General features: G+C 37.0%; 1 protein-coding gene across 1 annotated transcript; it reads right to left on the minus strand.

The window, feature by feature from the left end:
* Positions 1–3,013: 3,013 nt before the first annotated feature.
* LOC139138446 (uncharacterized) lies at positions 3,014–9,719 on the minus strand. Its single transcript, XM_070706832.1, has 9 exons — positions 9,591–9,719; positions 8,917–9,074; positions 7,487–7,683; positions 6,881–6,927; positions 6,108–6,206; positions 5,811–5,981; positions 5,476–5,611; positions 4,453–4,693; positions 3,014–3,598 (listed from the first exon to the last, which is right to left on the minus strand). Exons 1-8 carry the CDS (start codon positions 9,712–9,714, stop codon positions 4,690–4,692), a joined length of 936 nt encoding a protein of 311 aa, XP_070562933.1. The 5' UTR covers positions 9,715–9,719; the 3' UTR covers positions 3,014–3,598; positions 4,453–4,689.
* Positions 9,720–15,382: the final 5,663 nt, after the last annotated feature.

Raw genomic sequence — 15,382 nt, forward strand, 5'->3', positions numbered from 1 at the left:
TTTTTTGTAACTTTTGACCATTTTTTACCCCGGAAAATTCCATGTTGGAGGCTCATATTTGTTGCAACATGATTAGTGATGTTATAGCCATATAAAACTGCTAATTTTTGTCCAAACGTGTTGCCCTTCCGAGCTCGTTTGTTGACGTCTGGCATGCTCAGCGTGCTGGGGAGAACGCAGATATGGTGACGCCGCGATCACGCGAGATGTACAAGTTCAGCTTTATTGCGGGATCAAAACAATATTGCGTCGTGGATTGCCAGACATCTGGCTACGCAACGTGTTCGGACAATGGACTACGACGTAAGTACCGGGCATAAGTAATGAATATTTATTTTTAAATTGCTGTAAATGGCTCGCGCAGGTGCACAAGAATGCCTACGTTGGAATCCGAGTGTCAACAGAGTTTGTATTTCTGTCCGGACAAAAATTGAAATTTTCGTTGTAAAATCACATGTTATTTAGTTGTCGGACTCGTAATGTTTCCAAATAATATGCAATTCTTTTTTATACTTCATCCACGATTTATTACCAGAAAGCTTTTCACTTTTTATTTCAAGTTTTATCCATCAAGAGTCGTAGGAAATTTTGAATGAACAGAGAGACTTCTTTTGAATTCACCTTCAAAGCCATTGAATAGAAGGATAAATTATTGTACTCTTTTCAGCTTTATATTTTTATTTATGTGAGACCCAATCGCCCACTTTATCAGTGGTTTCCCCTTTCTGTATATGAAAAGTCATTCAGGCGTAGTAAGGGAGCCTTCAGTAATTACAGGGGGTGGGCCGGGGGAATTTTGCGCACACCTGTACCATAAAATGTGACCCCTATCCTCCTGTCTAAAATGGGACCCTCCCCCTTGTCTGACATTCTAAACCTTGACCGTCCCCCAACCACTGCGGTATTCTCCCCAGGAATAACTGAAAGAGTATCAGCTAATTTACATAACAATTTGTTCAATTGTTATGTTAGGGACAAATTACAGAGGGGGGGGGCTGCTGTTTTTGGAGGGACAGTCGGAATTTATCACGCAAGAATTTTTGAAGAGATATGGTATTTCATACATTTGAGGGAGGGTCACCATATTTTGTGCAACTATAAGAAGGCAAGATGTGGCTGATTTAGTGCTTCATCCAAAAATATCAAATCATAATAAATGAAGTCTATAAGGCAAATTATTGACAATTTTTCCCCTACAAAACATGCTATATTTGTATATTATATATGTTTGATAATGTATTTAAATGCACTTTGCTTGAATTGGGAAGAAAAATGTGCATTTATGTACAAGAAATTGATTTCTGAATTTCATCTTAAAAGTTGGTTCACTTTCCATGGTGTCTATGATGAAACTATAAATAGTTTTTTTCAATACAAAAATAGGTAAATCTTTGCATTTTTGTACTCTTGATTATTGATATCAATGTTCTTGATTAGACTAGAGTGGTTACAAGTCTATGGTTGTGTAAGAAATTTGATTTTGGAATTTCACCGAAATGTCGATTCACTATGCATGGTGGTCTATGATGAAACTATGAATAATTTTTCTCAGTACAAAATTAGATAAATCTGTGCATTTATGTATGCTTGATTATTTACATTATTGTTCTTGATTAGACCAGAGTGGTTACAAGTCCATGGTTGTGTAAGAAATTTGATTTTGGAATTTCACCGAAATGTCGATTCACTATGCATGGCGGTCTATGATGAAACTATGAATAATTTTTTCCAATACAAAACTAGGTAAATCTGTGCATGTATGTCCGCTAGATTATTTATATTAATGTTTTTGATTAAACTAGAGTGGTTATAAGTCCATGGTTGTGCAGAAATTCGATTTTGGAATTTCACTGAAAAGTTGATTTACTGTACATGGTAGTCTATGAGAGAACAATGCACAATTTTTTCCAAAATAAACTGACAATATCTTTGCATTTATGTACATTTGATAATTGATATACACTTTCCCACATGTTTCATATGTTTTCGTCTCTTGTCTTTTATCAGTTTTAACTGTTCAAGGAGTTTAATGTAGGATACCACTGCATCTTCTTTGCTTGTGAAACTTGTGGATAATGTTTATGTATTTTGTTGGTGATAATACTATTCAGGAAATATCACACGGACAATAAAAGTTTTGGCCATAAATCAGCTTCTGTCAAAAGTGACCCTCCCCCTAAGATAGGTTTATAAAAAGTGACCCTCTCCCTTGAACCGTTTTCTAAAAAGTGACCCTCCCCATTCCCCCGGCCCACCTCCTGTAATTAATGAAGGCTCCCTAACGCAACGCCTGTGTGAGCATAGCCAGTCAAATTTGTCAAATTTTGAACGAGGGACGTCGTAAAATTATAAATATTGCTGTCAATTTTTCTATTTAATATGATGTCTTCAATCGGGGTTCAAACCCACAACATACGGCATCCAGTCACCTAGCGGAGAAGCAACAGACAGAACCGCTTCGCCAGATCCCCACTCTCAAAAAGAGTGGTTCAATAGCCGGGCTAAATTGTTACATTTTCTGACTGAGTCTAGACTTCTCTACAAGTTGTAAATTTCATGAAGCCCTCACGCTCGTTCACTTAACTATCACACATTGCATGCAAACTTTATGGAAGCAATGAATACATACATACATCGCTTAAACTGGGCTAAAGTCCATACTGAAACTATCAAAGAATCACGAGTATAATAACTCAATATCAAATTCATATCAAATGACCTTGAATCTTGAATAAAATAACGTAATTCCTTGGAGCAGAACACAAACATCCTTCTTGTGTTATTGCACGAATTTAGTCTCAATTTTACGATTCTCACGAGCAATGGATGAGACTGACGTAAAAGGCGACCGGTACAAAAACTTTTCTCTTAGTGATTAGTGATCGATCGACACGGCTTGCATAAGCTCTGGCTGTACGTAAGCGTGTATAGATGTATTGATATCTCAATATCCATATAGTATGTATTAACTATACATGTTATATCCATATAGTATGTATAAACTATACATGTACAATGTTGCAATGACCATTACTAGCTAGTGGTAAGAGGGCCGGCATTGTTTATTGAAATTTCCATCATTTTGCATAACAATGGAATTGAATATGGCTTATCTAACAATTGCACCATTCAAATGATCTATCATAGTTTATTTCTTATAAAACTTAAACTCCTTCAAAAGGGAAAAATATCCTAGCTGTCTAGTTATACCAAATTGCTGGATACCAATTAAATAACTACATTGTCTACAAAGAGTTTGGGAAAGTCCTGAAGGGATGCTCATGATTATTTGTACCGCTGAAACTTTCAAATGTATCTTGGCACGTAAGTGGAATAATATGCCTGGTCGATTTAACCATTCGTAAAAGACGCTAATTAATTAAAAACACTTGTCAGACCAGTTCTGCGTGGTTACTTATTGTTATTGCCTGGTTTTAAATACAGTGTCAACGTGACTTCATAAGAATTATAATCTAAATGTATTGATAGTCTCGAAATGAAGAATAATATTAAGTTAAGTTCGTCTGTAAACGTGCGCAATGAGAACTTTAAGTGATCGGCATATCTTAGAAAATGCAATCCGTTCGTCCCCATGCTCCTGAAATAAGAAAAATAACCTAATTAGAAGTCATTATCTGACCAAAGCTTATCTCGAATCAAAGTAAGAGGTACTAAATAACTAATAAAAAGCAGAATAAGTGTAAAAGTAAAAAGCCAGGGTTTTTTTTCAGATGATGTGTTATAAAGAAAAAATGCATTAACAACATTCGAAAATTCTTGAGCAGCGCTTTAATATGTTACTATTTTGAAAAAAAACCCAAAAAATATTAAAGGGCGAAGAGACACGGTGACCTATTAAGTAAAATTCAAATATTTCACTTGATGTCGAGAGACACAAAGGCGACAAAGCAATGTATATCTATCTATCTATCTATCTATCTATCTCTAGATAGATAGATAGATAGATAGATACATAGATACATAGATAGATAGATAGATAAATAGATATACGTTTACCAAAGTTTACACAGTAAATGCATGGTTATGACAGTGTGTTTTAATTTATAATTTGTTCAAAAAATGATTCACTAATACACTAAAACCATTCGAACACATTTGATATTTCGACAGTTGAAAAATATTTGTCTTGGCTGCGTGGGAATCATCTTAAGAGTGGACATAGATTTTGTTCTCCCTACTACAAATACAAAATACGTCAGTGCCCCATGTTGACGACACACTGTATTATTATTCATTTTTCATTTAATTTTGATTTTCATATGATATTTATATATTTGTATTTTTTCCAAAATAATTAAATTACCTGACGTATTTCAAGGTGTAGGAAAACAAAAGTCATGTAAATTATATTTGTGATAGTCTATGATCGAATAAAGACTTTGCCAAAATCAAAACAATATTGCTCGACTCATTTCGCGTTAATATGCTTACCATATTTTAACTTTGCGTTTCTACACAACTCTGCGAATTTACCATTCTTTTTCAGTTTGCTCAACGCTGCATTAAACCACTCGATGATAGGACTGTCCTTTCGCGCTCCAACCCCTAACCCATCGAGGCAGTAGAGGACATCCCCGATAGGTTCCAAGCCGGCTGGCGTACCCCCTATCACTCCTGCCTGGTCGTCATCAACCCCATATTCCGACCATAGAAGCAAGAAGGCGGCGTCTATCTGTAGCAGATGATTAAGATTAAGTAACTGGATAGGCGAAGAGCACCAAAACAATCTAATGTCTAATTTTTTCCTCAATTGTGGAAATTTCCTCACATGCGTTGTACAGCAGACATAGTTAAAAGTGTGTTTGTAAATGCCTTAAAGGGACAAAGTCGATAAATTAAATGAAACCATCGAAAAAATTAATTAATTGTCATGACCATTAATTCATTTATACGCGTTGGTTTCATGCATCGTGTCTAAAACCGGGGTCAAGTATATGCATGGTCACCCATTCATTCAGTATCTTTCAACATGTCAAACAATATAAGTAGTATCTCGCATCAAACAAAATTCATGAAAAATGGCCTACTATGTCCCTTTAAAAGGTGTAAAATATCAGGAAAATATATTTGTCAAACATTTACTGTCTACCCGAAGAAAGTATGAAATTTCTCATCAACATCTGAAATGATTAAGAATCGGTGTCACTGCACGCATTTGTCGGCTAGAGAGGTGAATGGTCTAAAATTCGCCAACGTTTTACATTCATGACGTAGCAAACGTTTACGTGATTTTAAGGTTTGTTCCATCCACAAAGAAGATCAACAAATTTTTTCTTCTACGCCAAAAATGAATCCATCAGGTCTGCAGGACTGGCAAATAGTCACCCCTATGTTGGTTGGAAATAGGTCAACTGATTGCACTGTGCTTTCAGGAACTGTATGAAGGACAATATACTTCACCTGTAAGCAATGTGTCTTTTTTGCAACTTATTACTGGAAGCATATCAGCTTTACCTCTTCATTTTTAGGCGATCAGAAGTTTCGCTTGGGACATCAATGATGAACCATTTGTTCGGGAGGTATGACTGCACTCCTTTTATGTTGTTACGTTTAAGGCAAAGGATGTTGCTATCCCAACCTCTTACAAGGCCTGCGGGAGTAAAAAATAATATAAATCGTCAGTATTACTGGTATGAGTACCTAATGATTGAAATCGAAGGAATGGTTTACAAAAGTTACATGGCGAATTTACTGAAGATGCCAGTAGACGTGTGAACGAGGGAGCCAACACATGATTCTTGAAACCATTTTTGGCATTTCTCAAGACCGTAAATGCTTACAAAACATACCTATTCGCTTGCCGGTAATATCGTTTGGGTCAAAGTTATCTGGATTGCCGACTGGGACGAAGAACCGAGCAGGCCCACGGAAGTCCAACCACAAGTCCGTGAACGCCACGGCTTGGGTTATTCCACTACTTACAGCCATAGGACACCCGTCGAAATGCCTCGCAAGTAAACCTCGAAAATATAAAATACACATAAAATACATGTAAGTAATCAATTATGTATATAAAACACACGAACATTTTAAGATGGATCTACCATTTGTCAAAGTAATTATATTCATTCAGAAACATCAATTACCTACACCTGCGGCGTCAGGGTTTTCTCCAATGCTGACGTCATGGCACTTGTCGAATGTATCATGAACTGTCGTACATTTCTTTCCAGCTTCCTTACAAACTGCAAAAAAGACGGTGATATTTTCAAAAGGCTTATGGATTATGTTTATCTTCCACTTGGATATCTACTTGTTTTCTATTTGAAAGAGATTATAATGCAGATGTGCAGAGGTTTAATACCTAAACCAAACTTGCTGCGTACTTGACAGTATCGCTTAGCCTTTGGGTGTATTGCAAAACTTTTCAATGGAATCGAAGGCGCCAATTTTTGCATACTAATATTAAGCTTGAGTGTTGAATGAAACTTAGGGTCGAAAACTGGCGCTTTGGATAAAGCAGGTCTTCGACAGGATAATCGTGGTGAAAAGCTGGAAGAGACATATTGAGAATGGCCACATAACGAAATTGCTCCTTGAAATTATCAAATATTGCCTTCCCATAAGCTAATGGACTTAAATCCTGTTTGTCGAACACCATTGTGGCATGTTGTTGATAGCTTGCAACTAAGTGTAGGTAACGCATATTTTCGGCGATTATATAGAATTAAAATGAGACACTATTTGATCAGAAATCCCAAAGGACATTATTATTAGCTGACCATCCAGAGTGTCTTAATAATAAAAAGTCAAGGACTTGATAATTACTAAAATGAAGAGTAGGAGATGTACTTTCTCTAGACACGAAGTAAGCCAAGCTAATGCATCTGCAACTCATACAGAAGAGAGTCGAACTAACCTTCATTGAGTAGGTCAATAAAGAATCCCCGTGTCTTGTGATTGTGTCTTTATATCCAGGAGTGAAAATAACAAAGAGACTTTGTCAATTTTCTTTTCCGTCATTAATGATATCTCTTACATTGTTCTTCAGATGAGAATTCAAATTTCTACACCCATCGTGAGTGATCACTCTTATATTGTTCCCCAGAAGACGTTCAATTCTACTGTCTATTGTCTAATAGACTTACGTATGTACATACGTACGTACTGCGTACTCGTACAAATTACAGAACCACTTACGTTTGATACACTGTCAAGTTTAACTCTTCCTGAACTTGAAAAGTGTATATTTTGTCATCCTTCTCTGATTCAACAACAAAACGTGTATCTTAAATCAATAATCTTTGACTGAAACAGACCCTTAGTGTAATAAGATAAACATACATAAATACATACATACATACATACATACATGCATACATACATACATACATACATACATACGCACGTGCATACATACATACGTACGTATACGTACTCTTACGAATTACGTAATGTACGTGCGTATGTACTTACTGTACTTACGTATGTACTGCGAGCCCTTAATAATTACAGAACCACTTACGTATGATACACTGTCAAGTTTAATTCTTCCTGAACTTGAAAAGTGTAGATTTTGTCATCTTTCTCTCCTTCCAGACCATCACGAATGGTTTTTCCCATTTCTCTCCTCCAGTGATGAAATGCCAACAGCATTGTGGCCAAATCTTCACGCGTTCTCAGGCCTCGAAAAATTGGAAGGAGCGTTCTATCGAAGCCATTCTAAATTGTCAGGAGTAACAGCAGCAGTTTAGTGATATACTTGTTTTCTCAGGACTTTAGAATTGATTACTCCGAGACTACACTGACTACCTGTCTATGTGTGCATTTAGTGTTTATCTATCTATCTATCTATCTATCTATCTATCTATCTATCTATCTATTTTTTAATAAATGGTAACTTATTATTATTTATAACGTTCTCCTTTTAGCATCGAGCACTATAATTTTCCACGAGGACATCTATATACTTCTATACACACAGACACAGACACAGTAACACACACACACACACACACACACACACACACACACACACACACACATACATATATGCATTTACATAACACCTAATAATCAAGTAAGACAATGCTTAAACGCACTTTGAGTAATGACGATGATGGAAATGTTCCGTGAAAGATATGTGCAAGCGGTTTTTTAAAAAGTTGACATTTGGAGAGGTTTCAATCCAAAGTTAGAAAGTTCAAAATGACCGGAGCTGCTGAGAAGACTGGGCAGCGGTCGTTGGGAGTCAGGTTCCGTCTGAGTGTATCTGCTGAAGGCACAAATCCAAAGAACGAAGACAAAATTTTTCAGAACACGATGTATCCCATTTTCTGAGAACAAAATATGATGAAGTTCTAGGAGCCTACTGTACGGTGTTGCTTAAGAAGAGGAGTAATATGTTTCGATGTTTTAGTCTCAATGACAATGCTTTGCTGCTGCGTTTTGGGCACGTTGTAAAGGCTGTAACTGGCCTATGCCCAGCATTATACAGAACACGATACAGCATTGCAAAAGTCCACCTGTAACACTATTATAACAAGGACGAAAGTGGCACAGGAATCATTAGATAAGTTCATGATGATGCACCTGATTTGGGGAAAATGGAAGTGAATTGCAAGGCAGATGTCACTGATATGTTGTTTGACTGTATTGTTGTCGTCACAAATAGCACCAATATTCCTCACATGTGACGCAGGCGTGATTACACTTGAACATACATTGATGACCTCGAACGCATTTGCAGCGTACGGTCATATGTAATCAACTGGAGTTTGACGTTGCTATATTGGTCTGAAAGGTCAGATTTGACAGCCGTTGAAGATATCAGAGTGTGCAAATGATACAATCATAAACATCCGTAGGTCAAGGACAGACGTCTTTGACTTAGATTTTTTTAGTAATCTTTCTTTGAACTACCCAATAAACAACATCACTTCTGCATCGTCTTACCTTATCAAAATGACGAAGTAGCATCGCACGAGCAAGTGGAAGGGGAGCTCGTTCGGAGTACAAAGCTCGAAGAAGGAAACTTGACTCAAATGAACCCCGAGGCGGTGTTGAAAGTTCGCCAACATTATCATAGAGGTGGTTATGGTCGACAGTAAATCCTACAAGCAACTACAACAATGATAATGTCACTGCAAAATCATGTCAGCTGGGGCGAAGTCTTTGTAATATCAGTTGTAATATAAAATGGTGGTAAAGTCTGCCAAACTGAAGTAGACAACTGTCCCACGCACTCACAACTACTTTGCTCAATCCTGCTATGTGCTCTGCGCTAGACACATTATTTTACAACACTCTACTTCGACCATTACTTATGCATTTCTACAACAGCGTCTCAAAAAGGGCAGGACCCCTCTTCGCTTATGGAGATTCCAAGCGGCCCATTAAACAAAATAATAATTTGCTCGCCCACTCACTGATGAGCGAAAGAAATTGCTGACCGTTCCTAGAAGAACACGCTTGCCAAAGCCTGTCGCGTGAAGTGTTTTGTTGGCTGGCCTTGTGATGAGCATTTGACTGATGACATGGGTAATTTCCACTAGTGGCACTGGTAACATTTTCTACAAACAAAGTCGTCACCCTCCAAAAAAGAATAAGCAGGAGTTGGAACAACTTACCGTTAGCAATCGCAGCAAGTGAGACAATGACTAAAATCTGCCATGCTCTCATCATGAAAGGAAATAATTTGTTTCGTCGTGAATGTGTCTGCGGACTAAAACTGACTCTAGCTGAATGGAACATGTACAGTCAATGCGTTCAAATGAAGATTAAGGTGCTTTAAGGTCATCTTCGACCAACATAATGATTTATAGGTTATTATTACATATGTACCACAGTTTACTTGCATCGAAGCGCGCGCGTACTACCGGTATTTGCACTGCAGTGCAAATGGTATTTCTCGCTTCGTTCGTGAAAGGACTGCCGCCAAATACACCGCAGCACTCGTGCAAATACCGCTAGTACGACGCGCTTGCACTCACAGACCATGGGGTTCTGTCATATTATTCTCGACGTGACCTCTATTAGTCCAGTCAAAATATGAAATGACCCACCACAAATTGCAACAGAATTTATTTTTTCACTACTCACCTCAGAAAAACCCATAGAAAAACACATCAAATGTCTTCCAAAATCCGAGGAGTGGAAAAGTGCGTAATTTGCAGAAATCCAAAATGGCCGCCCCGGTATTATAGGTTCAATGCTTTTGGCCACTTACTGCCCAATATTGGTTCGATTTTGGTAATTTTTTTTATTTCCATGTACCTTGTACATTTTCATCATATTTTAGACATATTTACAAAAATTTCATTGTTTTTATTTACAAAACAGGAACATAATTGTAAAACAATGGTATTCTCACACACTATGTCTTCTAATCAATACTTGTTTCATGATTTTATAGGGTGCAAATGTCTGTAATGTTAAATAAATAAATAAATAAATAAATAAGTAAATAAGTAAATAAATAAATACACAAGGAGTACAACAATGCCTAATTTGCATAAATCCAAAATGGCCGCCCCCGGTATTATGGAATCAACACTTATGACCACATATTGCGCGATATCAGTCCGATTTGGACAATATTTTTTTTATTTTCTTATAAATTGTACATTCTCTTCTAAGTTCCAACATTTTTAGGGCATTTCCAATTGTAGTTATTAATAAAACAGGCACACAAGTCTGAATTTCAGGGTAAAACAATGGTACACAAACAATGGTACACAAACACACTTCACCTTCCAATCAATACTGGTCTAATTTTGCAAGATGCTAACGTATATGGTGTGAAATATATAAATAAAATTGAAAGTAATCTCAGTATAACTAATACAGAATATGTATCCATTTTGTTTTTGGTTGTTAATTTGCCAATAACCTATTCCCTATTTCACATTAAAAGCCACCGGCTGAACTTACGCATTTTTTAGAACATTCATCCTATAAAAAGTGGGCGGTTTATTCATATCAAACACAGTCAACCTGGTTTGAAGTCTAGTTATATCTAGTGTGTTGATATTGTGTTACCAGGGTACACTTGTTGTCACCATAGTTGTGAAACTCAACATGAGGTTCAATACTAGCCGGTAATTGTAAAATTACCAGTTTCCCAAATGCTGTTTATTTTACCCAAATTTTAGATAAACAGCCGCGCCTGAATTGACAGGGTGTGCCAGCGCGGGAGAGCCGAGCAAAGGGAGAGGGGCTTTAAGTTTCCTGGAAGGTGTACAGATCACATGAGAATTAAATAGTATTGGTAGTAAAGGGAAAGGAACTCCACACATCGTTCATATTTGGGTTGTTTGCGTTTCGTGAATGATATTGTGTATAATATAAGTGTATATCATGTTTGGCTGTTTTATGTAAAATGCTGCTTAGCCATGGCGAGACGTACCCGTAATCTACGTGTCTTGTGTTAATCCGCGCTGGCGCGGAGAGATTGCTGTGACACTACGATCCTTTGGCGATACGTTTCGAAAACAGAGTTTTACTTCATCAGCCACTTAAAATTCATTTGTGATTGGTGAGACCAATTGATTGATTGTTAGATTTTTTAATTTGGTAATATGTTGTTCCACTTACGTTTGTTGTTCAAGTAGGGAAGCTAGAATGTCTACAGTTTGATCTCGTTGTGTTTGTGTAGGTTCATGTAACCCTGAGTTTTAGCTATTGTAGTTTTTGTGAAGTCTGGCGCTTATAAGTGTGTCGCCTATATTTCTGTTCCTTCAAATAAAGATATGCGATTATAGGTTCGTTTTGGAACAGTTTTTTTAGTGTTTCGTCTTTTTCAAGTTCACTCCAGTTTTCTGTCAGGGCTTGCTTGATTTTTGTCGTTTCTATGTACGGGCTATATGTTGGTATTGTTGGTGGCGTTATTTCTTCCTTTTTGTTGTTCAAGCAGTCTTTTTCTGCTTTTATGATCTGTCTCTCTGATAATGCATTCTATTTCATTTTTTTGTATTGTCGGTCTTGTAATTTTTTACTAAATTTTGTGACTTTCTGTGTAAAATCGGTTTCGTTGTTACATGTTCTGATGTATCGTAATGATTCACCTTTGATCAGACCTTTGAATGTTGCTGCCGGATGGCATAAGTTTCTTTGTAAGAATTGAAATGTATCTGTTGGCTTTGTGTGTGTGTTGATGTCGAGAATATTCTCTTTGTTGTATCGACGACCTTTGTAGATTGGTCTAAATATTTGATTTCTTGAGAGGAGCTTTCAAACGAAAAATTGAAAGTAAGATGCAAATTTGTTGATGTTTGATATGAAGTCATTGAGTTCGTGTTGTGTTCCGATGACAGCAATCTCCCCGCTCCAGTGCAGATAAACACAAGACACGTAGATTACGGGTACGTCTCGCCATGGCTGAGCAACATTTTACACAAAACAGCCAAACATGATATACACTTACATTATACACAATATCACACACAAAAACGCAAACAACACAAATATGAAGTGGAGTTGCTTTCCCTTTACTAGCAAAGACGAACAACAACTGATGAATAATTTTGTCTTTCTTGTCTTTCTTTCTTATTTATTTATTTATTTATTTATTTATTTATTTATTTATTTATTTCACATTACAGACATTTGTATCGTATAAAATAAAACAAGTATTGATTACAAGACATAGTGTGTGAGAATACTATTGTTTTACAGTAAAATTCGGACTCATGTTCCTGTTTTGTAAATAATAACGATGGAATTATTGTAAAAATGTCTAAAATATGAAGGGAATGTACAAGGTATATGGAAATAAAAAAATATATTAAAATCGGACCAATATTTGGCAGTAAGTGGCCAAAAGCGTTGAAACTATAATACCGGGGCGGCCATTTTGGATTTATGCAAATTAGGCGGTTTTCCACTCCTCGGATTTTGGAAGACTTTTGATATGTTTTTCTATGGGTTTTTCTGAGCTGAATGGTGAAAAAATAAATTCTGTTGCAATTTGTGGTGGGTTACCCCCTTTTTTGGCCTAAAATGACTGGACTATATGAGGTGTTGTGTATAGACAAGAAGCAAGATCACGGTGAAGCGATTATAGGTAAATTGACATAGAGTGTCGCCTAAAGATAATTATAAAGTTTAACGTATAGTCGAGAGAACCACTTTCAAATTCGATAAAACGCATCCTAAATTTATTAGATGTTCAATTTTTACAGAAAACAGGATAGCAGGTGATGGACGCCATCGAAAGTAGTATACTGAAAAAAAACTTTGCCCTTTTGTTAGCATGAGAAAAAAAAAACTTTCATGCCCTATACTTACCTCTGGAGGGCGCTCTTTTGGTGAAACATGTCGTGATTGCAAAATGCTATTTCACATTAATGTAATGCTCAGAAATACCATAATTATAATTCTAGGAGAAATACCTTAGATAACTTCTAGTTGTAACTTTCTGATATTGTTATTACCTTTGATATTACAGTTTGTGGCGCTGAACCCGGCTGCCTCGTGTGTGGATGAGCTCCTATGTTTTACGTCTTTTACGTTATATTTGGTGTTCCTAACGTTTTTTGATGTACAAAACCTGTTTGTTTCGGTTCTGTGATACCTGTGACGTCTTGTTTTATGGACTTTCGACTCGGGATAGTACATTTGCAGCCTCTGAGAATGCTTGGACAAGTTTTCAACAATATGGCGTTATCACATACTCCTGACTTGCTTCATGTGTCACGAAACACCTTGCTGTCAATGAGATGGAGTAATACCACAGTGACGCGACAAGCAGCTGATGCGGCACGCAAAATCAGGTATGCAGTTCGACCTCGTGGCAAGAAAGCCGGAGTTCGTCATCGTATTCTATTTCCCATCAAAACTTTGATATCTGACAAGAGAACTGAAGTCATACCATTTCGTCGAAGGCCTGTTGGTATACTCAAAACTATTCCTCGATCTCCTCTAACTTTTCATAAACTGCAACTGGCTGGTGGATTGTGGAATGCTCGGTCGCTGACTAGTAAGGCTGGCGAAATAGCTTCTACATTAATAGAAGAGAAATTGGATTTACTTGCTATAACCGAAACATGGCTTAAAAGGAAAGATGATCCGGTTGTCGCAGATATTCTTTCTGCTATATCTGGTTTCACAATTTATCAGCAACCACGCGCTAACCGGAGAGGTGGAGGAGTGGCACTTTTATTACGTTCTAACTTGAGAGTCACTCATACAGAGACTTATGACTTTAAATCATTCGAGTCACTTGATATCTCTTTACGTTTTCGCAGTGAAATTCTGCGTATCATCATCGTATATCGACCCCCAAAGTCGAAGAAAAATGCGAGTTCGACTAACATTTTTCTATCGGAATTTTCAAGTTTGCTCGAAATGGTCATTGCATCACCTGGACACTTATTGATTATTGGTGACTTTAATTTCCATATGAATGATAGTGAATCTCGCGATGCCTCTTAGCTTCTAGATGTGTTGAATTCGAAGAATCTCAAGCAACGCGTAACTCAACCAACCCATGTGTTCGGACATACATTAGATCTTCTCATAACACATGCCTCTGATCAGTTATTGGATAACATCACCGTCTCAGATGTACTCTCTTCTGATCACAGCTTGGTTCATTTCAATATGAATGTGAAAAGCTCACCGAATTCGAGAGTTACTCGGTTTAAACGTAACTTTCGATCGATTGATCAAGAATCATTCAAAGCTATGAATAGTGCATCGTTGTCGGGTTACCACAGCATCCATGACGTGAATGATCTGTGTACTCTGTATGAGAGAGAAGTTACTAATATTCTTGATGAACTAGCTCCGATAAAATCTAAAACGGTGACTGTAAAACCAAGAGCGCCATGGTACAACAAGGATCTTATGGATCTAAGGAGAACTGTTCGACAATATGAGCGAAAATGGCGCCGAAGTCGATTAGTCATCCATCGCGAAATGTTTGTTGCAAAACGATCAGAGTACTACAGACGTGTTGATGAGATAAAATCGGACTATCATCGCTCGCGCATTGAAGCTGCGGATTCCAAAGAACTGTTTGCCATAATTGATGAGATGACTGGTACGAAGAAAGCGAGTACCAAAATACAGCCCACCAATATCCCGGTTGATCAATTGAGTAGTAATTTTATGAACTTTTTTACTCAGATAATTGATAAACTTAGGGAAAGTCTCAATTCTTGTACTGATACCATTAGCTCAGATTATCCTCCACCAGGTTGTTCACTTTTATCTTTTAAACCTGTAAATGCCAATGATCTTTTAAAGCTAATTTCGCATTCATCTATGAAGTCCTGTATTTTAGATGTTTTACCCACAGAGATTTTTATACTATACATTAACGAGCTTTTACCTTTTATTACACATCTTTTTAACATTTCGCTGTCAAGCGGCATTGTTCCAGACATGTTTAAATTGGCAATCGTACGACCTTTGATAA

Source organism: Ptychodera flava, chromosome 8 (assembly GCF_041260155.1).
Source record: "Ptychodera flava strain L36383 chromosome 8, AS_Pfla_20210202, whole genome shotgun sequence".
NCBI classification, from domain to species: Eukaryota; Metazoa; Hemichordata; class Enteropneusta; family Ptychoderidae; genus Ptychodera; species Ptychodera flava.